Source organism: Excalfactoria chinensis, chromosome 15, assembly GCF_039878825.1.
Source record: "Excalfactoria chinensis isolate bCotChi1 chromosome 15, bCotChi1.hap2, whole genome shotgun sequence".
Lineage (NCBI taxonomy): Eukaryota > Metazoa > Chordata > Aves > Galliformes > Phasianidae > Excalfactoria > Excalfactoria chinensis.
The window spans coordinates 3,437,970-3,465,884 of NC_092839.1; the positions used below are offsets into that span (position 1 = coordinate 3,437,970).

Below are 27,915 nucleotides of genomic sequence, written 5' to 3' on the forward strand. Positions count from 1 at the left end.
GCATCCTTCCAATTTCAAGCAGTTGTGTGTTGCTCTAATCAGTGCATTTGAGGGGAAAAGGGAAACCATCCTTTCTCCCCTAACTTGGGAAAGCTAAGAAAGAAAGCCTACAGCTTGCTAGGAAAGAAGAGATTCCACATGAAAACAAGATTCCTGGTGAGCTATCCTGTCTGTCTTCCCTCTGTATCACACCATGTTCACTTGTGCTCATCATTTGACCTCTGTATCTCAAACATCACCTACAAAAAACAGCATTATCCTTTGGGTCCAGTCCAGACCCATGCTTAACTGTTAATCCCCACCAGTTATTTTAATAGCTGAGCACTTTGTTCAACTAGATCAGCCTCCTCCACCCAAGGAACACTGACCCAGCAGCTGAGGTCTGCACTGCAGAGGGCCTCAAGGCCAGAGGCTCACAGCAGCTGTCCAATTGGTGCTGCAGCCACTCTGACCTGCCTCAGAACTGCTGCAGTACACAGCATGCTCTGCTGCTTCTTGATACCCCTACACAGCACCGCCTCCCTCTGCACATTGTGAGGGCCCAGGCAGAATCAAAGCAAGTCTGAACAGCAGGGTGTTGTTAGCACCATTGTTTATTTCCAGAGGGAGCAAGTCCCTGGGAAGAAGCACCCGCTGCTCCCATTGTGCAGCACGGCAGTACAAACAGCCACACAGGGCTGGCCAGCTCCAAATGCGAATCACCCCAAAGCACATCTCCCATGACAGCACATCATCTTCATCCCAGAAGCAAGGAGGAGCCACCATCCCCTGCAGAAAGCCAGATGAGGAGACACATGGGAACCTTAACAAGAGCCATTCCCAAGGTACCAGAGCAGCCAGCATGAAATCCAACAGCCTTCAAAGTCTGTTTCCAATGCCTGATACACATGCTGCTTGAAGGCGAATCAGCTTCCTATGCTTGCGGAGCCCAGGTCTTGCTGAGTGCTCTTGCTGTCAGTTCTCCACCCCTCCCTCATTTGCCTTTCCACAGGGATTCCAGAACTTGTATCCGACATTTTAGCCAGCAGTTAACTCAATTTATTACAATACAGATCTAACCTGGGAATAGAAGGAAAAAATTCACCCCTACACGCTATGGCCTTGCAGAGGACTTTTTCTCCCCACCCCAACCTTGTAGTTCCCTCCTCTTCTTTTATAACAAGATGTAAAACATAAAATAAAAAGAGCAGAACAATCCTTCAGGATAAGATTAAGGTCCTTGATGTGTGACTTTGTTTCAGCATGCCCAAGAACTGTCGTGCTTTCTCCTGCATGAAGAGTTGGTCTCGGGTTCCACCACAGGCCACCGCTTTCCAAGCCCTGGTCATCTATGGAGGGAAAAGAAAGAATATGTACAACACAGCCCAGGGAGAGGAGGGTGCTGGGGGCTAGTGAGACAAGCACAATGTTGACATACTGTTTTAAAACAACGTGCATAAATAAAAACTATCTGCTCCCCAGGAAAAATAAAAACCTCTAGCTTGGGGGGGTTATGTTCAGCAGTTTCCCAGTTGAGTGTCCCATTGCAGAACCACTCATAGGCTTCTTTAGGGCTTTCCCACACTCTTGTCTTAAGACCAAAACCCCAGAGAACAAGCCTACTAAGCTTCACAGGGCCGAAGAGAGCCTGGAAGGGTGAAAGGAATTCAACAGCAGATTCCAGGTTTATTGCCAACCAGCTAAACTGGAAGCTGCTCAGCCCCAGACCTTGAAGGGTTGGATTGGTCAGGAAGACTATCCATCCTTAGCAGCAATTTGGTGCCCATAGCTTCAACAGGGCCTTACACAGCAAGAGCTGGAAAATAAAAATCAGCTGTGCTTCAGTCACTGTGTAAAGCAAGAGACCCCGTGACATGCTTTGCTATGCTAGGAAAACCCTCTGCATAACCTCTGATAAATGCAGCAAAACAACACATACTGCCCTCAACTGGAAGTATGTGTATGGCAAAGAACTGGAGTTTGATGAGCAGTATTTGCTAACAGCAATGCACCGTGCAGACACAGCATGGCTTTGGGAATAATTTAGGCTCAGCTCACAGCTAAGTGAGCTTCCTTAATCTATAGCTGCCACTGCTAGCAGCACTAGTCTGGTACAACAAATCCCAAGAACCCACAGAAAGCACTGCTGTCTTTGGGCTATGGGATTTCTCAGCACACCTGTACTCTGTCATCACACAAGCTGCCTTACTGCCACCCTCAAGTCACTTCCAGAGCTTTATTTATATGGATCTATTAGCACTCAGAGCAATACAGCTCTACCTAGGACAGGAGGAGAAATTGAAGTGTTTAAGTGGGGTCTATTTTGAGAAAGGGAAGGAATTACACTGGCAGAAGAGTACTTATTTGTCAGAAAGAGCTTTCACAACAGACAGCTCTAATCCCGAGATAGATGCTCTGTTTATCTGAAGACAGAGCCAAGGCTGCACTGTGAAGACTGCACCTGGGCCCTTCCTAACATCTGAAAACATCTCTGTGCTTGCCCCCAGCTGTGGTTTCACTCCTCACCAAGGAAAACGTGTATTTCCATCCTACCAGAGAGTTTCCACGACTCAGCCCAGACAAACACCTGCAAAAACCATACCCTTCTCCAAGGCACCCCACCAAACGAAGCAGAGATCCAATTCTTCTAATGTGCTACTGTCTGAAACTACATCAACTGGTGAAGAGTTAACCAAGAACACAACCATTTATGTCCCAAAGGTTAAATAACTCTAAGGTCAACAGCCCTTAAAAGCACCAACCTCAGCACAGGTTACGAGTTATGCTTGAAAGACAAGTAAACATCATCTGCTGGAGCTCAGTAATGCCACTGCTCAGGTAAATGGCAGGACAAAGGCAGCCCATGCTGTCTGTGGCACACAGAATTCACCACAACCTTGAAATACCCTTCACAGGGGTGAGAAATGCCTTTCTGGTTCTTATATTGTGCCTCGTAGAGTTGTTACAGTCAGAGAAACAAAAAAGATTAACCTGCTGCTGTCCACCCAAGGAGTGATTCCTGAAAAAGAAGTTTACTTCACTGCTGGGTTAGTCTAAATCCCTTGGTGGGCTGTGACAGGACACAGATCACCAGGAAGAAATCCAGGGCCAAATAGGCCCTGCAGGCCACAGCTCTGATGAGCCATGGGGATTTGAGTTCCAGCAGAAGGGCAGATTTGCAAGGAAAGTGGAAGGAGCTGCAGTGTGACACTGCTAGTTCAGCATCTCCAAACCTGGGTGCCAAGACAGCTCTTACAGCATACAGAGGTCCACACAGGAGCATACGATGTTCCTCTTGAACTTGACCACCATCATTCTCCTCCCAAAGAAGAACAGGGGCAGCACCATCAACTGACTTGCTGATGGAAGGGAGCAGCTGCAGGGCTTACCGGTGCTGGAGGTCTGAAATGGCTTGGCATTTTCCTGTAGGACATTTTCTCTGACTGCACTTGCACAAAGGCTCTGTTGAGCAAGCCAGAGTCATTCTTCCTGTTTGAGGAGGAAAGATTCAAGGATCTCGACAGGAAATTCACAGGCTGCAAGAAGAAAGAAAATTATATAAAGAAAAAAGTCAATTTGCACTAACAGTGCTGATACTTGTCCTGGCCAAAAGGTCAACTAGCAAATTCCAGCACTTCATCCACACATTATAAGGCAGTCACAAGTGGCAAGGTCACCACTGATTTGCACTAGATTTCTTTGGAGATCTTACTAACCAAAACAGCCTTGCAAAGAAAAAGCACATATAACTATAAGAAATAAGTAACTGCTAAAACACAGCCTTTGTCTTCTGAGATGAAGAAGACCCCTTCTCACCCCTGCAGCCAGCCAAGGAAACTTCTAAGGATGGGAACACATAAGGCTCCTCCCCATCCCACAGGTAGAAAAGCAGCTGGGTAGAAGTCAAACCACAAAGGAATTTGCATCTCCTTCTGCAGGCAGCTTTTTCCACAAGAATTTCAGTTCATCCAGGGCCTTTAATCTTCAGTCTGTGATTCAACCTACAGCCCCTACACCATGCTTGAACTCTGAATCCCACAGCCCTTGTATAATATTGCTAGTGTTAAAACAAAACCTATATCTGCTGTTTTGAAGGGCTAGAGGTCCCATACCTGCTAAAGACAGGAAACAAAAGCAGTAGTGGTGCTAGCACCACACACAGCTCAGCTAAGTTTGTCTCTCAGCCCTGCTATAGTCAGTTCTACCCCTGCTCTGACTGCAGCACTCCTCACCTGGGTTCTTTTGAAACAGATAGTTTTGGGGAGGGCTGGTATATTTTGTGTCATATCTTCATCCACGATATCCAGAGCCAGTGACTTCCGGACCTTCTTGATGGGACTCCTGCGCAACTGGTGAACACAAATACAAGTGTGAGTATGAATCAACTCAGTGAATTCCCATCTTAAGGGCCAAGGGTGCATTCCAAGCCCACAAAACCCCCTAACATTGTACTAGCACCTCAAAAAGACACACTGCCTCCTTCCCCACCAGAGGGCACAGCAGCTTCTAGTGTTCCCCACACTGGCACTAAGAGCCACTGATTTAGAAGGGGAAACTCCTTCCAGCAGGAGGGGAAGGTCACATCACCTGGGCTTACAGAGCCAAGAGACTTTTGGGCCCGTTGAGCCCAACTTGCCACAAATGTTTCAGGTCTGCCCTAAGTCTCTCCTTGTGTGTTAGGGAGACAGCATCTCCTGGCACAACCCTGAGTTCTGCATAAACCAGGCCACAGCTGGCAGTATTTTAAGCAAGCCTCAGGCATACATGCAGATTCACTCACTAAAAGGCAACAACAACACACTGAAAAACTTTTTAGCATAAATAGTAGGATGAACAGAGCCAGCAGATCTCAACAGCACACTGCAGCCCAAAAACAGATACTGAAAGTGAAACCACTTCACCCCTTGTTTCCTTTTCTGTTTCTCAGGCTTCACGTCATCCTCAATAATAAGTTCAATGCCAGCTTCACTTCGGAGCACCTCTTTCAAGTCTTCTTCCAGGTGAGGAGTCTGGGGCTGATGCAAGAAAGGAGAAAGAGCAAAAAACTGTCACAATTTGTACACCAGGCAGACTCAGAATTCCCTCAGTGGATAATGGGGCCAGGGTAACCCACAGGAGCTAACAGTGGGAAGACAAACATTACAAAGTATTTACTTCCCAGCAGGAAAAGACGCTACAAGATTTCTGTTAGCCTGACAGATTTACAGGATCTCCAGGCAAGGGAGACTCTTACCCAGCAGAACCCCAGATGAGCCATCAAGAGACGATTGTGTACTGAAGGCACAGTATACTTGACACTGCTATCCCTCCATATTAAGTCCACGTTAGAGATTTAGGGATGTAGTGTTTCCTTGCTTTCCCTCAAGGTCATGAATAACCAAGCACTGAGGCCATATTCAAAGGCTGTTTTGGGTTTGGGGTTTTTTCTTGGCTCCTTTGAGGAAGCGCTAGAAGTCCTGTAGCTACTTACCATGACACATGTTTGGTATAACAAGGTCTCCATCCCCTTTTTCTCAGCCCAGCACTACCAAAACTGTACCATGTTGCTACTCAAAGAACGGTTGGCTCACAGCTCTGCTGCAATCTACCCCATGCACAGCCATCAGCAAGCAACAGGCCTGTCAAGTACGTACCAAAGGCCTAATTGGTCCATATTTTTCCAGGGCATTTTTGAAAGGCGTTGGGGTGTGTGGAGTATTGTCCACCACATATTTCTGATCTGGTGTGACAAACCTGGCAGTAGAGAAGTAAAAAAAAACTAAGAATCAGACATGCTGTAAATCACAAAGCAAACCCCATCCTTCCACTCACACTACACAAACCACCTGCAGAGTCTCACATGGTGACTGCAGAAACCATATGTCTGGCTGGGGCATTCCTGGGGCATAAGCAGGGCCAAAGGTTACCAAGAAACCTTCAGTAAGGTAAATATCTCAGAAATACCAGCTATGCTTCTCCACTCTGCCAGCTACCAAGCACCCTTGTCAGAAAGCTGTACAACACCTGTAATACTGGCATGACAGATCCCTGCAGGCCAGTGCTACTTTGCAGTGCTTCTGCTAGCAGAGTTCCTCATGGCCAGCCAGAGCTTTGTGACCAGTGGAAATCCTGGTGCAATTACACTTGGAGCAGCCAAGCCAGTTCACACCAATGGGATGTGGCTGCTGCTCTGGGCCACACCAATTTTGCTAGCACAGCCAGCACCTCCACAAACCATGCTGCAACAGTATAGTGACATGCAGAGACAGGCCAGCCAGCAGAACACTCCCTGTGCAGGACACCCTCTCTCACCAGGCTGGGATGGTGCCTCAAGATCATTGCCCTGCACTGTCCCACAGGTCAGAGGGTGCAGAGCTAAAGGGAAGGGGATCTGAACAGCCATTGTTGAAAAGACCAAATCTCTTCCCAGCTGGCAGAGGGCTCACAGCATGGCAATGCTTCCCAAAGACACGCACAGAAGGCAGCAGCTGACCACACAGCTGAGCACAACAGCAGTCATTTGGCTAAGGTCCCAGCCAGATGGGACACTTGTTCCCTGCAGCTCACAGAGAAGCTGTCTGTGGGTGCCACATTGATTTAAGGAAATCCCCCAGCCTGCCTTGTCACTCTCAGTAGTGCCAGCAATGGGGAAGTTTTTGTTTGACTTGAATCAAACTCCTGTGTGAAAAAGGATAATGCTCAGGTTGGGATGGGAAAGAAGAAATACAGGACTTACGCTGAGTTCTTCTGGAGCAGAGGAGTCTTGTCCCTGTGCAGAGGGGTGGTGACAATCACTTTCTGACTGCACACAGGTGTGGAGGTAAGAGATGGGTTCTCCAGTTCTAGTGTATCCTGTTTGGTCCAAAAGTTCAAGAACTGCATAACATAGGTAAGAAAGAGGAAAACAGTCAGCCTCAAACTTCCCAACGTGGTATCCAGCTGCTAGAGTGGGCTCTCTACTGTAGATAACACAAGAAAGTACCTAGACAGATTTTGAATATCCCCAGAGAAGGAAAGTCTACAACTCCTGTGGGCAGCCTGTTTCACAGCAATTTTCTGTGTTCATATGGAACTTCCTATGTTCTCAGATTAATTCCAGGCATCTCAGCTTCTCATGGCAGAACTGTACTGTTCAGGTCTTGCTTTAATTCCCCAGTTCTTGATGGCCTTGCATGCAAGGTTGATTTGAATCTGGGTATCAGTGCCCTAGATGGTGCTCTACCACGTGCCACCGAGGACAGCAGAAACACCAGAAATACAAAGTCCTGGAAGGTTCAGCTAGTGGCACAGGGAGGCAGAGTGTGAACAACAGAGAAGCTGTCGAAGATTTGCTAGGTGGCACAGAAGTGCAGCAGGATTTATCCTGTCTTACTGACAGAACTTCACTGTATCAAGGTAGGAGTCAAAGGGTCTGAATGCCGCAGCACTGCAGTAAGGCATTTGTTGTGAGACCAGGTATGGATGCTACAACAGTCATGGTTAAGATGGGAAAGTCCTAAGCCTACTTTCTAACAAAGACAAGGCCCACAAGCACATCCCTGTGCCATCAACTCACAGATGTGCTCCAGCAGATGCTGTCCACACAGATGACTGCTAGAAATAAGGAAGAAAAGCAACATGCACTGTCACAGCACTGCTATCCCCCGCCAGGGCAGTAATGCCCATACATAGTACCCCGGACAAGGAAGCACTGTGCTGTCTCCTGCAGTGGGCAGGTGCAGATCTGCACAGCAGTGCTCCTTCCTCATAGCAGGCACATGGTCCCATCCATCATACAAGGTAACTGGGCTTGGCCTGTGCTGCAAGCACTCCAGCTGAGGGAATAACAGTCTGCTGCTCTCACAGAAAGAGCAGCACTGAAGACAAGCAGTGCCAGAACCCAGCTCTGCACCTTGTTTTACCAGAAATACACACATACCCTATGCACTGGAACTGCCTAATACAAGAGAGGAGAAATACGAAGATGGCAGAGATGATGAGATTACAGCATTAAGGCAAAGCACTGACATGCTTACTAGTTCACAAACAGACCCAAGCAGAGGAGTCCATGCTGGCCAGCACCACTGTTCCATACCTGAGATGGAGAGAAGGGCAGTGTCTTGACAGGGGTGCTCTTGGGCGTCATGCTGTTGCAGGAGTCAAGGAAGGAGAGGCTGGTGCTGGGGGCATTCTCCGTGACAGGGGATAGGGAGATTTTCCTCTTCTTCTGCCTCTTCAGCACAGAGGGTGGCGTGCCAAAGCTCACCTCCGCATGTGGTGAAATGGGAATGAGTTCCCCCTTGCTGCTCTTGCTCAGGTCGGAGATGGTGTGGCCATCCAGGCGGTACTCAGTCACATTGGGTAGGGATGGCGTTGGTTTGCTGGGCGTTTGCCGCACTGGGCTGTTACTACTGCTGCTGCTGCCTGCAGAGGGTTCCTCAGGCAGGTCAAATTGGGTCAGGTCACACCATCCATCTGGGTCCTGCGTACAAGAGAAGCCATCAGCAACAGCCCGGGAAAGAAAGCTGAGCAGCTGGCTGGTGCAAATAGAGAGGTTAGCTGGGAGGTGAAAAAAGCAGGTGTGCAAGACTGCACAGCCTTTTGCAAGGAGCCTGGTTACAGAATAACTCAAGCTCTCCATTCTTTGCAGTCAGCACAGTTGAGAACCAGACCACAAACCTGATCCAGCTGAAAGCTGTTCGTGCATAGGGCAGTTTTTTCTCTTTACACTAGGTTGGTTTCCCAGTTCAGTTCACAGCACAGCTGCAACACACAGCTGCACCCACACACAGGGCAAAACAGAAGTGGCCAGGGACAGAGTATGAAAAAGGTGACTGTTGCCAAACTTGGTCACACCAATATGGGTGGGCACAGGGCTACTCTGTAAAGGAGGTTGCTGTAAAAAGATGAAAAATAGCCAGAGCCATTCACAGCTTAACCTCATCAATACAAAGTACCATTCAAACAGGCCTCTAAGGATGCACAAATTGTTCATTAAGCCTTGGGCACAAAGTCCTTCTTAACACGTGTGAATATTTCACAGATAATCAGCTCATAAACCAGGTTGCAAAGATATTTCCCTTTATTGGCTGCAAAGTGCCCTGAAAATGAACCAGTCTGAAGGCTAAACTAAAGGAATCCACAGAACTCTCCTCAGGATACCTATGGTGATAAGCAAGGTGACCCAGCAAGCTCACTCAACAGAACAGTGGTGGAGATCAGGTCCCATAAGTCTCGCTCCACTAGCTGGTGGAGCAAAGGGTTGCTACTTACAGATTCAATCATGTCCAGAGCTTCATTTAATGCTGGGACAGATGTAGGACACAAATAATTGGCAGCTTCAACGACCCATTTGTACGGAGATGCGACAGATGTTGAGGCATCCTCAGGCACCACATCATCTGGGGTTCCTTCTCCGTTGTGCTCAGCCAGGTCGGCAGCTGGCAGTTCTGAGGGTAACTCCTGCACACCCGTCACCTCCTCATCGCTGACATCCTCTTCCTTTATTTCAGAGATATCAACCGGATAGTTTGGCACAATGGTCTTCACACAAACAAGAAAGAAAGTGCAGCCATTAGCAGAAACCAAGTGAACAAGATCAAGTCCAAGGCCACAAGCACAGATCCTTGGGCCCACCCCGTTCCTCCCGCTTTCATGGAATCACAGAATGGCCTGGATTAAAAGGGACCACAATGATCATCCAGTTTCAACTCCCCTACTACATGCAGGGTCACCCCAACCACCAGACCAGGCTGCCCAGAGCCACATCCAGTCTGGCCTTGAATGTCTCCGGAGATGGGGCATCCACAGCCTCCTTGGACAACCTGTTCCAGTGCATCACTACCCTCTGGGTGAAAAACTTCCTCCTAATATCCAACCTAAACCTCCCTGTCTTAGTTTAAAACCATTCCCATTAAAAACAGCCATTTGGACCGTCCTACATCCCCGTTCTCCTTTACTGCTCTGTCCCATACACCACCTGAAGGAGCCCATACAAATTAAGAGGACTATTTAACTGAACATGTCTCTCAACAGTATCCCTGAAGGAAGTGGAACAAAGGCTGGACACATAGCAGTAATTCTACACTTACTCTGAAGATCCTGCCTTTGAAAGTGTCATGCTCTCTTCACACAAATAACCATGTGTACTTTCCCTGCTTTCCATTTTAAAGGAAGGGAACATCATATTTCATCATCCCCCTTCACTGCACAGCCTGAAACAGCCTCTGCCCCGCTAACAACAGTGCAACAAATCCCCAGAAAAATATTCAGACTCCAACACAGACTTGACTCTGGGGGTAGCAAGACTGCTGTCTTCCACTTGGATAATACACTCAGGCACACATACCTCTAACTCCTGGAGGGAGAGGTCTCCCAGGAGTCAGTGTCTTGGAAAAGGCACAGACTCTTTATATAAATGCAAAGACAGCATTAGAGGCAGCAGCAGGGTGACTGAACAGCTCTGATGCATGTTAGCAGAGCAGAGATGGACCCAACAGCCCACATACTTGTGCAGTACCTGGCTCCCAGCTCTTGTTCCACTTTGGCTCTCATTGTCATCCACTTCCACTAGCAAGTACAGTGGCTGGGACTCTTTTGTTTCATTGAGGAACCCTCCTGTGTCCACTTTGCGCTTGATGGTGGAGTTCCAGTGATTCTTCACAGCATTGTCAGTCCTGCAGAGAAAGCAGAAGAAAACAAAAAGTTATTATTATCAGCAGCCTTAAAGCACAGCTAACAATTCCTGTGAGCTCCCCAGTCCCATCCTGTGAGACCAACACATGATCTCCACAAGCCACCCAGCTCTGAAGGTACCAGCGAGCAAAGACACCCTACCTCCCAGGCAGCAGTTTGGCAATCTCAGCCCAGCGATTCCCCAGAACCTTGTGGGCCTCAAAAATGATGCGATCCTCCTCCTCTGTCCATGAGGATTTCTTAACCTCAGGGTTCAGGTGGTTATGCCAGCGTTCCCGGCACTGCTTCCCTAAGCGTCCTTTCAGGTGCTTGGCTATCAGAGTCCATTGTTTGGTGCCGTATTTTTTAACCAGTTCAATTACCTTGGAAGAAAACAGGAAGGAAATAAGGAAATTAAACAAAGGAGAAAATCAGTATAGGTGTTGCTTTGCATTTCACCTTTGTTGGGACCAGGTACGGGCATATAAAGAAGGATCCAATAAGGAAAAAGCACTGGAGGGTCCCAGCACTGACACATGACACTGTCAGCAACAGGTGAAAAATATTTCTGCGAGCAACAATACAACCAAAAGCCTGGGAGAGGCAGTTTTCATGCAGCCATTTTGCCACTTGACACCTATGGATGTAGATGATGACTCATAGAGGGCTAGGACAGCAGTGGGCAGATGCAGTGAGGAACAAGTCAGATCAAAGCACCAAGTACCATATGCTCCAAGGCTCCTCTGCCTTCCTCTCTTCCCAAGAACCTGGCTGCCTGAAAAGAGCTTCCACTGTGCCTATACTCCTGCCTGATGGCACAGCCTTCCTTTAGCAGAGGGTACAGCCCCTGGAGAGGACACAACCTGCAGTTTTATGCCCCATTAATGCCAGAACACGTGGTGCAAGAACCAAAGCAGAAATGAGCAAAATTCACTTAAAAGCCATCTGCTTTGCAATTTCCTCTTCACCCAGGGCTTTTACATGTCGGCCTAAAGCTCAGTGCAAATGCTTCCAGGTAGGGAATCTTTTCTGGCTAGCCTGAAATAAATCCATGCAACAAAGCAATGTAACGTAACATGCTGCCTGCAGTGTTTAGCCTGCCAAAATCTCAGAGAGGAGGCCAAATGACTCCAAAAGAGCACTTTTACCCTCTCCAACAGTGCTTAGCTGAAAGGTGCAGGTAGCAGGTGCACCACAGATCTTGCTCACAGGGCTCCTGGTCCATAACTAACACTCGTATTGCAAACTGACTGCCTAGGGCAGACAAATGGGCCACAGATACCCACGTCCAAGGACCTGGAGAGTTTGCAGTGCAAAACTATCCAGCTTCAAAAAGCTGGAGTCTGGCTTGACTAAGATGGCAGTGGGCATCAGGACTGGGTTGGCTGGCAGTCAGGACATAGAGAGGGGAAAGTAGGCAGCAACTGCTCTGCTGTAGGAAGGTAGAAGGGCATTGTTATAAGCCTCCTCAGGAAGTCTTTGACGTAACACAGATGGAAAGCTGTTCAGGTCTGACACCTCCACTTTGTTGACAGAGGGTCAAAGTCCAACGCTCAGACCCTGTCCTTGGCCTGACTTACCTTTTGGTCCTCCTCTTTGGTCCAAGGGCCCTTAACCAAGTCTGGATTCAACACCCTCAGCCACCGGTACTGACACTGCTGGTCACTGCGGTTCTGGGGAAAGGAATCAGAGCAGATATACATTAGACTGGAGGCTCCAAAAACCCCTGTAGAAACACAGCAGTCCTCACACACACAGTCTGCAACACAGAAAGACTACAGATGCACAGAGAATGCATGCTATGGATATATTACAGGGTACTGGGTATAGAATACAAGGACAGGAACCCCAGTGTCTCACTCCAGCTCCCAACAAACTCACCCATGAACTCCTCTAAGTAAGAAGGACGTGTCATCCTGCCCTAGAGGAGCACTAAATTTGCTCAACAGTAGCAGCCACAGAACAAAGTGCCATCATACAAGGTGTTGCATGGAGACAGCCAGCGCCCTGAGCACAAGAAACAGCATGCAAACACTACAACTCCCAACCAGGCAAAGGGGCACTTACAGGAAAGTGGCTGGCCAGGAACTTCCAGTCATTCTGCCCATAATGTCTTACTAACATCTTCAGCTGCTCATCCTGCAAGGAACAATGACATCCACTTTCACATACACTGAGCAAAACATGTCGCAGTCATCACTCCGGAAGTAACAATGTCAAGAGAACAACTTTTAATTGTTGAGTTTTTTATGTCAGCATTACAAGGAAGAGGGTATTTAAGTCCTTTATCAGTGCCCCAGTGCACAGAAGCCAGTGAAAACACTTTTGGCTCAGAGCTCTGTACTAGGACAAGTTCCTGGTGTGTGCATGATGAAAGCAGAGTACAAAACAAACCCAGTTGCTGTGGTCACATTCAGGCCCACATTGAGCACTGTTCCAAAGCAGTTTGGTTCAAACTATGCAGCCAGAGCTACCTGCTCATCCAGTCCCAGTATGCCCCTGACCAGGCAGCCTATCTCCCAGCTCACGTACTGCCTTTGCCTGGCCAAAGAGACTGACTGTTTTAAGTACATCACCACTAACCAGGCAGCCTGCTGCCTTTCTACACTGATAGTTCTACAGCACTTCTCTCACAAACCCTACACTACAGGGCTTCTTTGCCTGAGGGCAAGGAAATGAAAGATCTTGGGGGTGGGCAAACAAAGGTAAGAAATAACTCCCTGCCCAACAGGAGCCCAAGATTTTGATCTCTGCCCAAAGCACACTCTTACTCCATATTCAGAGCCCAAGGAAAATGAAATGCTTTGTAGTTTTTCACAAAATAAAAAGAAAAGGCTATGGAGGGACTAGAAAAAATGCAGAACACCAACTTATTTCGGGCTCTTTGCCACAATCCTAAAGGTCCCAACCCCATCCACGCTGACTACAGAAGAGGGCATTTGCACTGCATGAATCAGCTCCAGGTCTCTGCCACACTCTAGCAGCTGCTGCAGTAGGCCCAGCTTGCTGTAGGCCCACATGCTGAAGTAGTCACAGCTCTTTGCTCCCCAGGCTTCAAACTCACCTGACCTTCCTCTCAACGAGGCCTCAGAAAAACAGACAAAGGGCCTTCCCCAGCAATGAGACATTGCGAGTGGGTGTTGTGGCAGCAGGCGAGGAGCAGAATAAGGAGCTCACACTAAAGGCCTACCCAAACTCTACCAACAGCCCTATCAGCAGCGGGTGCCCAGCCCTCACTCACCTCCTCCTGCGTCCACTTGACCTTGCACCTGCCATCCCGCTGCTCGGGCACATCTGAGTCAGTGTCCTGGCAGTGTAGCTCATCCTGGTCCTCACTGTAGAGCAATGGGCAGAGCGTTATTGCATTCACCGAGAAAAGCACAGCAGAGGGAGCCAACCCCCCTCCCATGTACCCGGACCGCGGGGCCTTCAGCTCCGGGACCCCTCCGGGTGCGGGCCAATCCCGCATTAACACGGAGAAAGGACACTTCTTCGGTTCCAGCCCATCTGTGTGCCCAGGCCCCGCGCCATCCCCCTCCATACAGCCCCCTCCCTTACTGCTGGGGCACAGAGGGCACCAAAGGAGCGCACAGCGAGGCTCCCACAGCGCCGGGACCGCTCTCAGCCACCGGGCCCAGCCCGAAGGCATCACGAAAAGGCGGGCGGCGGGACGGCAGCTGCGGGCCGGGCTCCGCTACCCCATCCACACCGCTCGGGAACACCGAGAGCGAGACCGCGGGACCCCGTAGGCCACAGCCTCCCCCCCCGGTGAGAAGATGCGGGACGTTCCCCACGCCTTGGAGCTCCACTCACCCGCGGCTGCGGCGCGCCATGGCGGCGGGGCCGGGCGGCGGCGGCACTTTCCTATCTCGCGCCAACGGCTGCCCCCCCCCGCGCGGGGCCGGGCCGCGCCTGCGCACAGAGTCACAACCGCACAAAGAGGCGCGCGCGGGAGGGCGCCCTCCCGCCTGAGTCCGGCCCGGCCCACGCAGCCACCCGGGAACCGTGCGGGGCAGCCACGGCGTGAGCGAACTAATGCCGGGCTCACAGAACTAACACACAGCCCTCCCAGGTGATTTTAATGAGGGAATTAGCCCGTTAATTAGTCTCCAGCGCTATAAAAGCGCTTTCAGCAGCACTGGTTGAAGGAAGGGCTGTGATCCTGAATGAAGCTTCTGTAGAAGCTGAAGGCAAGCAGTGCTCTTATTTCCCAGGTATTTCTCCATATAGGTGCTATTTAAGGTTTTATTTAAGAAGCGTTTTGGTCTCTTGAATGTTTCAAAGGGAAACTGTTCTCCAACAGGGACTCCTGGTTCCTGCGCCATGCTGCCCTCCCAGCAGCACAGCACCCTGACCATTAAGGACCTCCTGGACAATGGATTCGTGGCTGGGGCCTCTGGGCATGCCCACTTCTCTCCTGTCTACAGTTACTACCTGAACTCCAGTAGCGTCCCGAAGCAGAGTACCTTGGAGCTGCTGACAGATGTGGACACCACGAGGGGCAGCCCCGTGTGTATGGTGGCACAGCCCATGGGCAGTGGAGTGAGGGGCTCCTCGGACCTCAGCTTCTTCTCCTTCTGCAGGAGCCCTTCCAGCCCTGCCATCCTCAACCTGTCAGCTGTGCCCTGCGAGCTGCCTGCTGGGCCTGGCTCCTTGCTGGATGTAACATCAAGGAACACCTCCACACCATGCAAAGCTGGGAGGCGCCTCAAGGAGAGAGCACTGTCCCATAGCACGGAGCTGCTGAGTGACTTGTCATCCCCTGGGAGGCCCCCAGCATCCAGGTGGGAGATCTCAGAAATAAAGCCCAGTCTGGATGCCAGCCTGCCCCTCGATGTGAGCTTCCTGGGGTGCTCCAAGCTGGACACGTCGCTGCTGAGTACCCCTGTGGTGGTCCCTGTATCCTGGCCCAGGAGGCACGTGGCTCTGCTCCCCGAGGCCCAGCTGGGCGATATGGAGCCTGGCTCTGTGCTGCACCAGGCCCCGTGATGCCTCAGCCCTGACTGCGGCGGCTCTGATTACCTCCGGTCACAGCTGTGTGGCCGTGCTGGTGTGGGGTAACACGGCGAAGTCTTTCTCTTCAGCGGGAGGTGACTGCGGTGTGAAGCTGATGGCAGAGCCCTACGAGCTGCAGCCCCCAGCCCAGCTCCCCGCTCCTATCCTACTGCTGTCTTTTGTATTAAGGTAATAAAGCTTTAAACTTCCTCCTATGTGCCTTTCCGCAGGCCGGGCCTCCCTCGGTGCCCTCCAACCCCTTGGGCTCGCTCTGACTGACGGAGCGCCAAATCCCTCGGCCCGGCCCAGCGCCTCCCCGCCCCGCGCCGCCCCAAGATGGCCGGCCCGGCCCCGCTGCCGGCTGCGCTGCCGCCCGCCCCGCGGCGTTACCTGCCTCGCGGCCCCGGCGGCCGTGCGGGAAGAAGCGCCGCATCGTGCCCTTCTCGGCCCTGTTGTCAGAGCCGGGCGGCGGCCTGGCCCGCGGGGATCTGCCGGGCCGGGGCTCGGGATCCCTCTTCTGGTACGCGGGGAGAAGCACAGGCAGAGCGCGGCCCGGGCGGAACGCACCCAGCGCGCTCCTACAGCTGCTGGAGCTGCTCTTTTCAACTCGTGTTTCCACTCTTTTATCTCTAAAGTTACTCGCTAACAGCAGCTTTCAGGGCGTTTACAGGTTGCTGATGAAACACTGCTGCTTCTCCTCGTCTTACAGGGATGAAAGGAGAAATGGTAAAATACTACATGAGAGTAAAAGGGGAGAGTAACTTGTACCCCATTTTGTCAACAGCAGCACCTGTTAAGCCCAGGGTTAACCCCTCTGGGTACCTACATCCCCACCGGCTAGCTTCTCTTATTGAAAGCCCTCATTGGATCAAACTCCTTCAAACACCTGTCAGTCATAAAGCTTAGACACATTTTATTTCCCCAACTGAAGCAGTTCATAGAATAAGAGTTTAAACACTTCCCAAGGGCCAAAGGGAGAGTTTGGAACAACAGAAGGCAGCTCTTGCCTCTGCACACATTTCACAGTGAGTACTCTGGCCAAAACAACATCCATTCAGTGAAAGGGGAAAAAAAAGTGTTCTTTTATTTCAGCTGTCAGCGTGGCACAAGAGACAAACAGCAGACAGGGAGCTGCTTGTATTCTCTAGCTGCTCAGATGACTTGTTTCTAAAACTCATGTTACAATGTCAGGAACAGGTGACAAAAACAACTCTGAAAAGGGACACAGAAAGAGTGTATTTACAGTTTGCAGTCTAAACACCAAGGAACAGTACAAACCACATCTATCATTAACAAGGTCACGCAGTTGTTTGGTTCAGCTGTAGTCTGTGCCGGTTGACTGAATGGTATTGATACTGTGGGGGGAAGATAAGGTTTATTATGTAAATCCGGAGAAATGCTGCTGTGAGTGAAAACCACAACCGTGATATTAAAGAAAAATAAATGAAAGAGGATGGAAAGAAATGAAAGCTCTGAAACGTGCTAATGATAAAAGATTGTCTGTAAAGTATACAGTATAACCCCTGCCACCAGCATTATATTGGCACGTCTCAGCTGGTTAGTAACTTGGTAGGTACACTGGGAAACCAGCTTTAGGAAAGCATCCTAAACATGAAACAGTGTAAAACGAATGGGTTTTTTTTCTTGTTTTTTTTTTGGGGGGGGTGGAGGGGAAGATAAGACAAACCTTTTGGAAAAGAAGCAGCTTTTACATTAATAACATGGAGGATAAAGATAAGGCACAGGTGTCACATAGGCCTTACAGAATGCCTGAGTGGGGGAAAAATCAAGTTTTACAGTCAGGGTGCCTGATGAAATACAGAACTCTTTGGATATCAAAGTGCAGCCTCAAAGTGTTGTTAAAAATGACGGCATTAATGATTGTGACAAATCTGTTCCTCGCACCACTTGTACCTATGGCTGTATTTTCACTGTGCATTGAGCTTTAATATTTCATGGATGATGAATTCCATGTGAGTTTCCATTCCTGTGCAATACCTACTTGAATGTCTCCCTGAGTTTCCTGCACAGTATCAGCCTTTCCTAGTATTTGAATTCATCTCTTCCCCTCCCAGGAAAGAAACCTTCTGCTCCTACAGTTACAAACCCCTCTCGCCTTGGTTCATTTTTGCAGTGATCCAAAAAGGAGACTGCCTTGGGGTGATACAGCAATGTATTTTCAGCATCTCCTATTTTTATTGCTGTATTCTCTTGTTCCAGTTCACCAACTAAAATAATCATCTTTCTCATAGTGCAGTTAAGGACTAGATGTATGCCAAAAGGGCCCACAGTAAGTCTTACAAGAATAAATATACCAGAGCAAGAAAGGAGTGAACATTTTCTTAGCATATGATACATATATACATATATATAAAACAAAATAACAGTTTCAATAAAGAAACAGAAAAATAGGAAGTTATCTGGAAAACACGAACACTTCCTCAGAAGGCATTAGTTATCCCAACCACTACTTGTAGCTGATCCACACAGTCAGTGAAATCCTCAGTCTCAATCAATGTACTGAACACAGAGGTTGAGGAAAATTGCTAAGTACATTTTCAATAGGTCCATCTTCCATCAGAGGAAAGCCAGGTCTCAGTTATCGTTCTGGAATCCAGCTTCACTTGTGTCAGTATCGTGTTCCTTAGGAAAGAGGAAAGGAGAAATACAATCAGAATAAATCATTTACCTATGCAGATTATATACTATGGTTTGCTCGTAAATGATTGAAGTTACCCAAACTACACTTACAGGTATCTATCCCCCAATTAAAATAAATGGGAGACTTAATCAATTGAGCACTACACGATCTATACCATAATAGGTATTCTGTATCGAACACCAGTGGTCTATTTTATTGTACATCAAGTGCCTTAACGCATTGCTGTACCTCCTGCCTGGGACAAGAGCAGCTGCTGCTCCAAAGTTCTATCATCCTAGTGCTGATGCTATTAACAATTCACTTGTAACTCTTATTAAAAATACCTGATTGAGTTTCTTAAATTCAACCACTCGGAAGAAGATGTACTCCAGAATATGTTTGGCATCCTGTTTCTCCTTTGGCAGTTTACTTGTCACTCCTAAGATCTCGCCACACTTTCGTATATAAAATTCCAGGTCATCATCAGTACCTAAACAAGCATCCCAAGGAAAGAGGCAGGTGAGCATCACACATACCTGTACCAGCTGGGCAAAAACATACCACCAATCTCCATTCGTTTCTGGTATCCTGGGAAGTCTACAAATAGGTTCAGAGAACTATCCATGATGTACTCCTATAGCCAGTACTTTCTCATCTTGATTAAACTTCAGGTGTGTTTAGAATAATCTTAACAGGCACTGACCAACAGCTGAACTGCTGACTTGAAAAACAATTCCCCAAAAGGATAAAAAGGGAGGGCAACAACTCTAAAATAGCAGCAGGCCTTGCAAATCAAAAGCCCATTTGGAAGAGGAAAAGAAAAGATAGGGAAGAGGAAGGTGCTCTGCTGCTAACTGATGTTTCAAGAGCTCTAAGTTGTGAACCAGCTTCCAAGGCTCAAAGCCCACTTGGCCCAGGATTACCACAGCAGATCTTCATAAATTAGGACCAGGTTAAAGAAAAACACCTCTTTTCTTATAAAAACTTGCATATACACGTGTGAAAAATCAGTTTGCTCTGCTTACATTTGTTTGTAATCTCTGCAAGACGAGCCTTCTCAGAGGCAAATATTTCATCCAAGTCAAACAGCTCCAGAGGAGGAGGAGGCAACTCTCTGAAAGCAGGTGGAAAAACCTTGAAGAGAATTAGCATCTTTTACTGACAGTTATTTTCCTTATACTTCAGAAATCTCCTAGACAACAGTTTTAGACTGCACTTCAATTAACCTTTCATAAAGTCAAAAGCAACTCCAAAGCCCAGAGTACAAATGTACATCCTTGTAAAAATGTCATTTGTGCTTTGTAGAAGTAACTGAATATTCCAAGAGTTTAGCCTTTAGTATGCCAGAATTACCACCTGCAACAGCTACAGATGCTATGTTTGCAGTTTGTTTTTAATTTTGTTCTAAGACATCCAGATGATTCTGTTCAGTGTTGAGACAGACAAGGCACTAAGTGAATTACAACAACCTTGAAACATTTCCATGCTAATTTTGATGAGGATATTTTCTTTTCTATGCAGTCACCACATGTGCCACAACTGTGGCTCTGAGTTTAACAGGGCTGACAAGTGCTTAAAAGAACAATTTATTTCTAAATGAACCTGTTATTAAAGACCACATGAGATATTACTTTCAGTTGACCCCTGAAACCAGCTGTAAGTTATCACAGTAACATTTCTTTAGGGGTCAAACCAAAGCACGAGCCACGATGGCAGAGCTCAGAGATAAAAATAAGTGTGATACCACTGAAGCTCATCATGTTGGTGCTGGTCCAAATCTCGCAGGTAGAAGTTTGACCAGCCCTTGCTGTAAAACACCAACACTTTACTTTCTTCTTCCTCCTGCAGGAGGTCAGACAACAGTGGAACTTACCAGCTCTTCCCCAGCAATATCATTATATTGGTTACAACACCACTATTTTCTGAAGTACCACTTTCTGTTTTCACAGTAAAAGCAGAACCCCAAAGCTTTACAGGGCCAGGAGCAGCTACACAGATGAAATCACTATACATGCAAGGCATTCCTAGAGATCAATGGAGTTTCTCTACCATACCAGATGCCACATTTTCATGTCCTGCTGACAAAAACTACAAGTGTAAATAAGAGCTACTTCTTATGAGTCAGATGTATTGCAAGATCAGAATTCCTCTCCCTTTTCTTCCTGAAATACACATAGAAACTTAGCACGGTGTGTCCATCTAAAACAAAGACTCCCCAGGTCCTGTATCAGCAACATTACTTACAGCTGGCTGCAAGGGAGGTAGTGGAGTCTCAAATTGAGGCTGAATGAGTTGGAGAGGTTCATGCTTCACATTCAACTGTTCATAAGCTCTGCAGTAAAAAAAAAAAATAAAAGAATACAAGTTATTTTTCCACAAAGATGCCAAGGTCAACATTGTGCAGAAAGTAACAGCACAAAAAATGGACACCTATTTTTCAAAGGAACCCAGGGAACTGTGTGTTCATAATAAATGACTTCTAAAGCAAGCAAACTGAAGTTAGGGCAGAGGAAACAACGATAAATGGACACGTAAAATGATAAAATAGAAGGAAATTGCATCTCTCAATTATTCAAACAACTTTTAAAGGGATGGACGCACACAAGGAAAAAGTGACCCAGTTCAAAAGGAGCTGAGATTTCAACAAAGTTTTTCAGAAGGTCCCTACCAAAAACCATGTAAAAAATTATTCGCTATGGGATCAGAAGGGGCGTTCCAGTATGAGCTCACATCTAGTGAAAATATACAAAATTCAGAGGAAGATGAAGATGTCCACAAAGGAGCGGAGCTTTATGAAACCTGAGTCAAGCCTGCTGTTATTCAGCATGTTCATACATGATCTGAGTAGCGTAAGTTACATGGGGCAAAGCTGCCAGTGATAGAAAAGTGATGAAACCGAGCAGCAGATAAATCTTAAGGCAGAGAATTGCTAGAAAACAAAAAGATGAAAGAAACAGTGCTTCAGTAAAGGCCAAGTAGTAATACACGAGTGGAAACACAACCAGCTCTCAGTTATCCCTCCAGAAAGCACCCAACATCCCCACATGCAGTTCTACAGAAAGGATCAGTTCCATGAGTCAACAACAGAGAGAAAAAGTTAAAAAAGGAATGTAAAAAACTACAGCAAAATTCATAGCAAAGAGAAAACTTGCTAAGCAAGGAAAACAAATAAACCTGCAGAACAAGAGACCTCACTATCACACCGAGAGCTCTGGTATACCCATATTCAGAATGTGGTACACAGCTCAGTCTCTTCTGCTAAGTGGACACAATGAACACAAGCAGAAAATGTATAATAAAAAGTAATGTAGCACATTAATAAATAAACAGATAAATTCACAGCTGCTGACTTGAGAACTGAAGGGAGGGCGGACGTGTCCAGCTCATACAGGGATGTATCAAACAGCTTTGTGAAGTCTCTTGGGTTCTCATCTCCTTCTTGCAGGCAGACTCGTAGTTGCTCAGATAGTGCAGCTATATTTGGGGTCAAGGTATAGTCTGATATCTGAACAAACACACAGACACATACATTATTAAGAAGACCAAGCCAATTACAGTCTCTTAGTAGTTTGCACCTCTCCTAATGTCATCTAGAAATAATTACTTAATTCTCCACCAGGCACGACCCTTTGCAGTGCAGCTTACTACACCAGAAAACTGCAGTCTGCTCTCAGCTGCACAGCTGCTTGCTACATAGACACTGCATCTGAATTTGTTAGTTCTTGTTAAAATTAAAAGGCAGCCTACTGCTCAACTGCATAACACTTGTTCTTTTCATATATACAGAGTATACAATTCTGTTCTATGTATCTCTACATAAAAAATAATATCTGCATATGCCAGTTAAAAATATATATATGCACAACTAAAATTGATACAAAGGCCGATCCTTAACCAGATAAATAAAATCTGCCTTTGCTTCACACATTTCTCTTGACTGAAGGCTCAGAGCTGAAGTACAAACACATGACGTTTGAACAGCAAAAAATCTCAAAGAACCAAACTGAGAAAGTTTTTTCCACAGCAAGCCTTATAAACAAGCACCAATCCAAAGCTAAAATAAATACACTTTTTATTATCAATTTTCAATCCTAGTCTGTCTAGGAATTCTTCAATTTCTATCCAGAATAAAGGGTCTGTAACAACAACAGCACTCATTTAGCTGTTGGCCATTCTGCACTAAATTATGATTTGGCAAAACTAGCATTGCTGGACCACTATTTTTTACTGCCTTGTGAAGAATCTCTTACCTCGGGGTCTTCCATATCCATCTGGTTTAAATGAATATCTGATGTTGTAAGCCACTGGAAAAGTACATCCTAAAAAATGGGGAAAATGTTATTAAAAATGTGAATGAACTTGGGCCTTCCTAATAAGTCTAATCACGCACAACAAAAAAAAAAAAAAAAAAGAAGTAAAATGGGTAATAAATCAAAGAAAATCTAGAGAGAAAAGACTGTATTGTTAAAAACTCTGTTCTGTTTCTGCTGTGGTTAAGACTCCACACTGAATCAGTTTCATAGCTTTCTTGGCTATGAAAATAGCTAGGAAGCTATTAAGCTTGAATTCCTCTATAACTCTGTGAAGAAAACATACGCGTACTTTTTAACTTACCAGGATCTTACCATTTTCTTCTTTATCTAAATATTGATCACTGAACATGTGGCAAGATCCCAGTGCTGCCATCTTTCCACCTTGACTCTATCGAGAAAGAATGTATAGTATAACAAGAAAACATTCCTAGTTGCAGTTTTAGAAGCAATTGTTAATGGCATCTAATTACAAAGTAATTTATCAAACAAGAGATGTTGGAATAAGCATCAAAAGCAGTTTCAAACATGGAAAGCTCACAGGAGCTCAGCATTCTTTATGAGAGCACATGCTCTGCAGGCTCATAAATTCAGTAAAATACTGGTCTTGATTAAGATTAGAAGGACAGTTGGCTGGCAATCCAAAAAATCCCATATCATCAACAATAGCTGCACTTCATTGCAGAAAAAAAGAGCACTTTTTTCAATGAAGCAAAAAATAAGTTAAAAAAAACGGAAACCTAAAGGACGGGGACATGCATGCATGTCAGTATAGCACGAGTACAGCAGCAAACAATGGAAGACTTTGATAATTACTTTTAATATAAAATACTTTTCTTTAGCTAAATCAAAGATGCATAACAAGGCATTCATGAAACAACTCTGGTATTCTTTTCTATCCAGATTACCCCTCAGACCCTCCAGAAGGGCACACATAAGAAATAGGAAGGCTTCAACACAACCAGACACCATTTGTGCTTCCTGCACAGCTGTGAAACTCATGGCATAACATAACCATAAAGACTGCTGCAATGACACTGGAGATACTCAAGCTCAAATAGAGCTCCAGTTTGTCTAACAAATTTCTGCTATTTCTTACTCCATGTTTTACAAACAAAGCTGAACTTGAATTCTGAATGTTTCATTCCAAACACCATAACTAGGCAGCATCCCCTGCTCTTACTTTCCACTCCTTCAATTTTTGTTGCTGTTCTTTACTGTATCTCTTCTTTGCTTCAATAGATTCTGTTCTCCTTCTGGTACGTTTCTCTGCTCTGCCTGAGAAAGAATCTCTGTTTCTGGCTTCATCTTCTATCTTTCTGTCTACAATTTCTGCAAGCTAGACAGGAAAAATGATGCCATCTATTTGATTTCACATGATATAATTATAATACAGGAAGAACTACCCATATGACATGTAATTGTTTCTATTTCAGTGATCAACCCACATAGAGGATTTCTGGAGGTACAAACAAGTTACATGGATTCCACTTGGAGTACGATGTATTTGTTATATTTCTCTGAAGAAAACACACTTCTCTGTACCCATGAGGTGAAGCAGATGGAGCTCCACAAAAACATGCACTGTCTTGAAATGAGAGCACTAACCAGCAAGGCTATAATCCCAGTGAGGCTTTAAGTAACTTTGGCAACTTACATCACAGAAAGACATCTTTGCATTAATGCAAGTAATATCACGTTTATCAGGGGTGCAAGATTAGACATCAGTCTATGGGTCCATTGGATTTATGTGCAAATACTGTGGTGGGAGAAGGGATTTTAACGTATCTTACTCCAAGAGTTGCACACAAAATACAAGCAGTAAGTGTACTTGTAAGTTCACTCACACTGCTGTGCTGTCTTTGATTTACAGGGTGCATTTCAGATACAACGTGGGGGAATGAAGACAGATATCTTTAGTAAAAAAATAAATTTAAAACTCCTTTTTATCTAAGATATAAAAGAAAAAAACAACACAGTGTTAGAAAGTTATGTACACAGTAAAGTGCACGTTAATGTAGCTATGTTCACTAACAACATTAATTCTTTGTACCTATCCACTACTAGTAGTTTTTTTCCAATGCAGCTAGGAAAGCTGTACAGATAACAGACATCTATTCTTCCTTAATCTAGTACTAACTAAGATAACAATCTCATTAAATGGTCAAAGTTTGCTTCATGCAGAATCATACCTGATGCTGATAGAACGCAAGAATAGGCCTGTTGAGAGGAAAGCAGACAGATCCTGTTGACAGAACAGGCACTGCTGGTCTCATCACATTCAGCGTGGAACCAAATGGATACACAAAAGTGAGAGCTCTGCAGAAAATATACATTCCTTAAGTGCCTGAATGCATCAGATAGACTGTTAGATAAATGAGATGAGCCTATCTGCCTAAGATGAGAACTTTAACCATGCACTGGTGGTGGAATGCCAGGAGCCCTGTTTGAGAAGTTCAGATCATCACAATAGCATTACTTTCTGCTAAGTGTGTCCTGGCTCACAATTTGTCTTGGGTAAAAAAACCCCAGACTCCTCTCTATTTCTGTTTGCACACTCATGTATCTGAGAGAAGAGCAGGTGCAATTAATCATACACAAATATATATATTAAACATTCTTACACTTATGATCTTCCTTGTAATCATCCACACATTCACCGTACTAGTCTACAAACTAGCAGCAAGAGAACATTAAAATCATTTACATTTATTTGAGGAAAAGCTGTATTATTCTCAATGTCTTTTCACTCCTCTGCAGAATAAAATGGCACAGACAGACAGAAAGTTAAACACCGGAACACATCTACCTTGCCCTAGACTAAAGCTCTTTAGAAAGAAGTAGGGTTCCTCTTCTCTCTACAACCAGACCACTCACATATTTATGCTATTCAATCGAACTCAAATATACAGAGAAGGGACCAAAGAAAAGAAAAAACCTGGTCAAGAAAGTAATAATTCCCCTCAAAATCTCTCATTCCTGCTCTTTACTTGCAGTCCAAAGTCACCAAACGGCCTTCTTTCCAGCTAAAGCCTTGGGAAACAAGAAGCTGACTGACGTATATACATCAGAAAAGCTCAACATAAGCTAAATAAATTGCTGACTCTGGAGCCTATCAGCTGAGCGTGAGGTTAAAGCTTTTCACACCAACTGCCTCAGAGGAAGGCACTTACTGTGAGTCATGCCCATTCGCATCTTCACTTGTTGTCTCAAGCACTGTTTTTCTTGCCGCTTCGCTGATTCCCCTACAACATATTGAAAGCAAAAGCCTACTGAAAACACTATGTGCTAAAAGAGCTTATTGTAAAGATGTGTATAGCCAAAATACTCACCTATTCAAAACTCCATCAGAGATCAGTGCTTCTTTTGGGTGGTAGTACTTGTAATATACATTTCGTACAACAGCATCTTGGGTAAAAAAAAGGAAATAAGAGGAAATTTCTATCTTCACTGATCAGTATCCAAAATACAGCAATTCAAATGAGTTTAGCTCAGGGCTGCCATGAATGTTTCTTTCTAACACTCTAACACAGCTGGCAAGTGGCTCCCAAAAGAGCTCCTATCAGTCTTTATGTCCAGAAGGAAACAACAGTAAAGAGCAGCAATACATTTGCAAAACAAAAACATGAAAAATAAGCACATCCCCATGTCTTCTGCATGCCCTCAGACTGAGAAGGAAGATGAATTCTTATCCAAGTTTGAAATACTTCTCCTAAAGCATGATGACGATCAATAGTGTTGATGCACAACGATGTAGGGTATGAGCATACCCTACAGACTGAACTGCTCGTGGGTTCTGTGGAAAATAGGAGAATAAAAGCTATCAGTGAGCCCCATTACCTTTATTGAAAACGATCCCATATTCTTCCAAGAAAAAGTTAATGTTTGTGCCAGATCTGGACTCTCCGCCTTCTCCTAACATCACCAGGATGGCTCCACCATCCTCCAGGAATTTCTTCAGAACAGAAAACTAAAAGAAAACAAAGATCCAGGAAAAAACACATAAGTGAAAGAAGCCAACAGTAAGACAGCAAGAATCACAGAATGGCCTGGGTTAAAAAGGACCACAATGATCATCTAGTTTCAATCCCCCTGCTGTGTGCAGGGTCATCAACCAGCAGCCCAGGCTGCCCAGAGCCACAACCAGCCTGGCCTTGAATGCCTGCATGGATGGAGCATCCACAGCCTCCTTGGGCAACCTGTTCCAGTGCGTCACCACCCTCTGGGTGAAAAACTTCCTCCTAATATCCAACCTAACCCACAGCTGTCTCAGTTTAAGACCATTCCCCCTTGTCCTATCACTGTCCATCCTTGTAAACAGCCGTTCCCTCTCCTCTTTATATGCTCCCTTCAAGTACTGGAAGAAGCTAGACTGAGATGATTCTAACAACCTGCAATGAATTTAATGCTATGAGAAAAGCATTCAGATCTCAAGCTGTGCAAACTCATACCAAGCTGTAACACTGCAAAGTCATCTACACTGTTATTACCTGCTTTGCGTTAAGCAAATCTCAAAACAGCCCCTTTGCAAACAGGTGCTCAATTCTTACCTCGGCAGCACTGAACTTTTCTCTCGGACCAGCTGTTATCCACAGTTTCACTCCAAAGAGCTTCTCAGATGTGATCTCATCTTTTAAGCTACAAACATAGAACAGAAAGACACGATATTCTTATATCCACAACATTATTTCTAAGAGCTGACAAATAAACGTGAAGCAAATCACTTCAGACCCTTCCCGTCCTTCTGTTTTGGCTAACACTCCAATGAAGTTAATCTCCAGCAGTTTTAACCTGGATACAAAGCACCATTAGCAAGGCCCTGTGGCAGACCCAGAACTGGTACCTGTTGGATGGTACGGAACCAACCTCAGGTCCTGAAAGCCAGGCAGGAGATGCAAGAAAGCATCGCTGCTAATATTAAATCAACACGAGGGGCAGCCCTTAAGAGTGCAGCTTTTATCTGCAACAAACAGCTTCTATGAGAGCGAGGGATGCTGAGCCGAGTCCCAGCGCTGCACCAACCGTCTCCAGAGCCGCCGCAACGGCCCGGCCCTCCTCAGAAGCCGCCCCTCACCTCAGGATCTTCCAGTTCTCTCGGAGCCTCCTACGCCAGGCCTTGTAGCCGCTGGCAGGAGCGAAGACTTCCCCTTTGGAAGCGTTAAAGACGATGAGGTTCCGCTGGCCCTTCTCCATAGCGCGTTATGCCAGCGGACACACACAACGGCCCGCGGCCGCCAGGCAACGCGCCGCCCACGCATGCGCAACTACCGGCCGCCCCGGACTCCCAGGAAACACTGCGGCTGGGGTCGCAGCAGCGCGGCGCTGTCGGGCCGGCAGGTGCCGGTAGGGGGCGCTGTG

At 46.3% G+C, this 27,915-nt stretch overlaps 3 protein-coding genes across 6 annotated transcripts; 1 reads left to right on the top strand and 2 right to left on the bottom strand.

Annotated features, from left to right (window-relative positions):
• Nucleotides 1-582: 582 nt before the first annotated feature.
• Nucleotides 583-16,119, bottom strand: MYBL2 (MYB proto-oncogene like 2). Of its 2 annotated transcripts, none has more exons than XM_072350222.1 (14): nucleotides 15,997-16,119; nucleotides 13,853-13,946; nucleotides 12,679-12,750; nucleotides 12,192-12,284; nucleotides 10,774-10,994; nucleotides 10,457-10,613; nucleotides 9,211-9,480; nucleotides 8,033-8,419; nucleotides 6,695-6,834; nucleotides 5,613-5,712; nucleotides 4,881-4,994; nucleotides 4,212-4,328; nucleotides 3,369-3,515; nucleotides 583-1,328 (listed from the first exon to the last, which is right to left on the bottom strand). In XM_072350222.1, the coding sequence occupies exons 3-14, from the start codon at nucleotides 12,733-12,735 to the stop codon at nucleotides 1,200-1,202; spliced, it is 1,932 nt and encodes a 643-aa protein (XP_072206323.1). In that variant the 5' UTR covers nucleotides 12,736-12,750; nucleotides 13,853-13,946; nucleotides 15,997-16,119; the 3' UTR covers nucleotides 583-1,199. The 2 variants fall into 2 exon arrangements, with proteins under 2 accessions (XP_072206323.1, XP_072206324.1); XM_072350223.1 differs by lacking the exon at nucleotides 15,997-16,119 and adding an exon at nucleotides 14,425-14,648.
• LOC140259167 (uncharacterized) lies at nucleotides 14,578-25,273 on the top strand. 2 transcript variants are annotated; one of them, XR_011905362.1, is made up of 3 exons: nucleotides 14,693-14,825; nucleotides 14,915-15,795; nucleotides 23,994-25,273. XR_011905362.1 is itself a non-coding variant. In XM_072350227.1 (2 exons), the coding sequence occupies exon 2, from the start codon at nucleotides 14,935-14,937 to the stop codon at nucleotides 15,598-15,600; it is 666 nt and encodes a 221-aa protein (XP_072206328.1). In that variant the 5' UTR covers nucleotides 14,578-14,825; nucleotides 14,915-14,934; the 3' UTR covers nucleotides 15,601-15,816. The 2 variants fall into 2 exon arrangements, 1 of the variants encoding a protein (XP_072206328.1); XM_072350227.1 differs by lacking the exon at nucleotides 23,994-25,273 and having other exon boundaries at nucleotides 14,578-14,825; nucleotides 14,915-15,816.
• IFT52 (intraflagellar transport 52) lies at nucleotides 16,499-27,835 on the bottom strand. Of its 2 annotated transcripts, XM_072350226.1 has the most exons (14): nucleotides 27,632-27,823; nucleotides 27,108-27,195; nucleotides 26,398-26,527; nucleotides 25,890-25,965; nucleotides 25,731-25,802; nucleotides 24,750-24,876; nucleotides 23,741-23,896; nucleotides 22,862-22,948; nucleotides 22,498-22,566; nucleotides 21,598-21,752; nucleotides 20,492-20,579; nucleotides 19,273-19,381; nucleotides 18,592-18,737; nucleotides 16,666-18,249 (listed from the first exon to the last, which is right to left on the bottom strand). In XM_072350226.1, exons 1-14 carry the CDS (start codon nucleotides 27,748-27,750, stop codon nucleotides 18,202-18,204), a joined length of 1,470 nt encoding a protein of 489 aa, XP_072206327.1. In that variant the 5' UTR covers nucleotides 27,751-27,823; the 3' UTR covers nucleotides 16,666-18,201. The 2 variants fall into 2 exon arrangements, with proteins under 2 accessions (XP_072206326.1, XP_072206327.1); XM_072350225.1 differs by lacking the exon at nucleotides 23,741-23,896 and having other exon boundaries at nucleotides 16,499-18,249; nucleotides 27,632-27,835.
• Nucleotides 27,836-27,915: the final 80 nt, after the last annotated feature.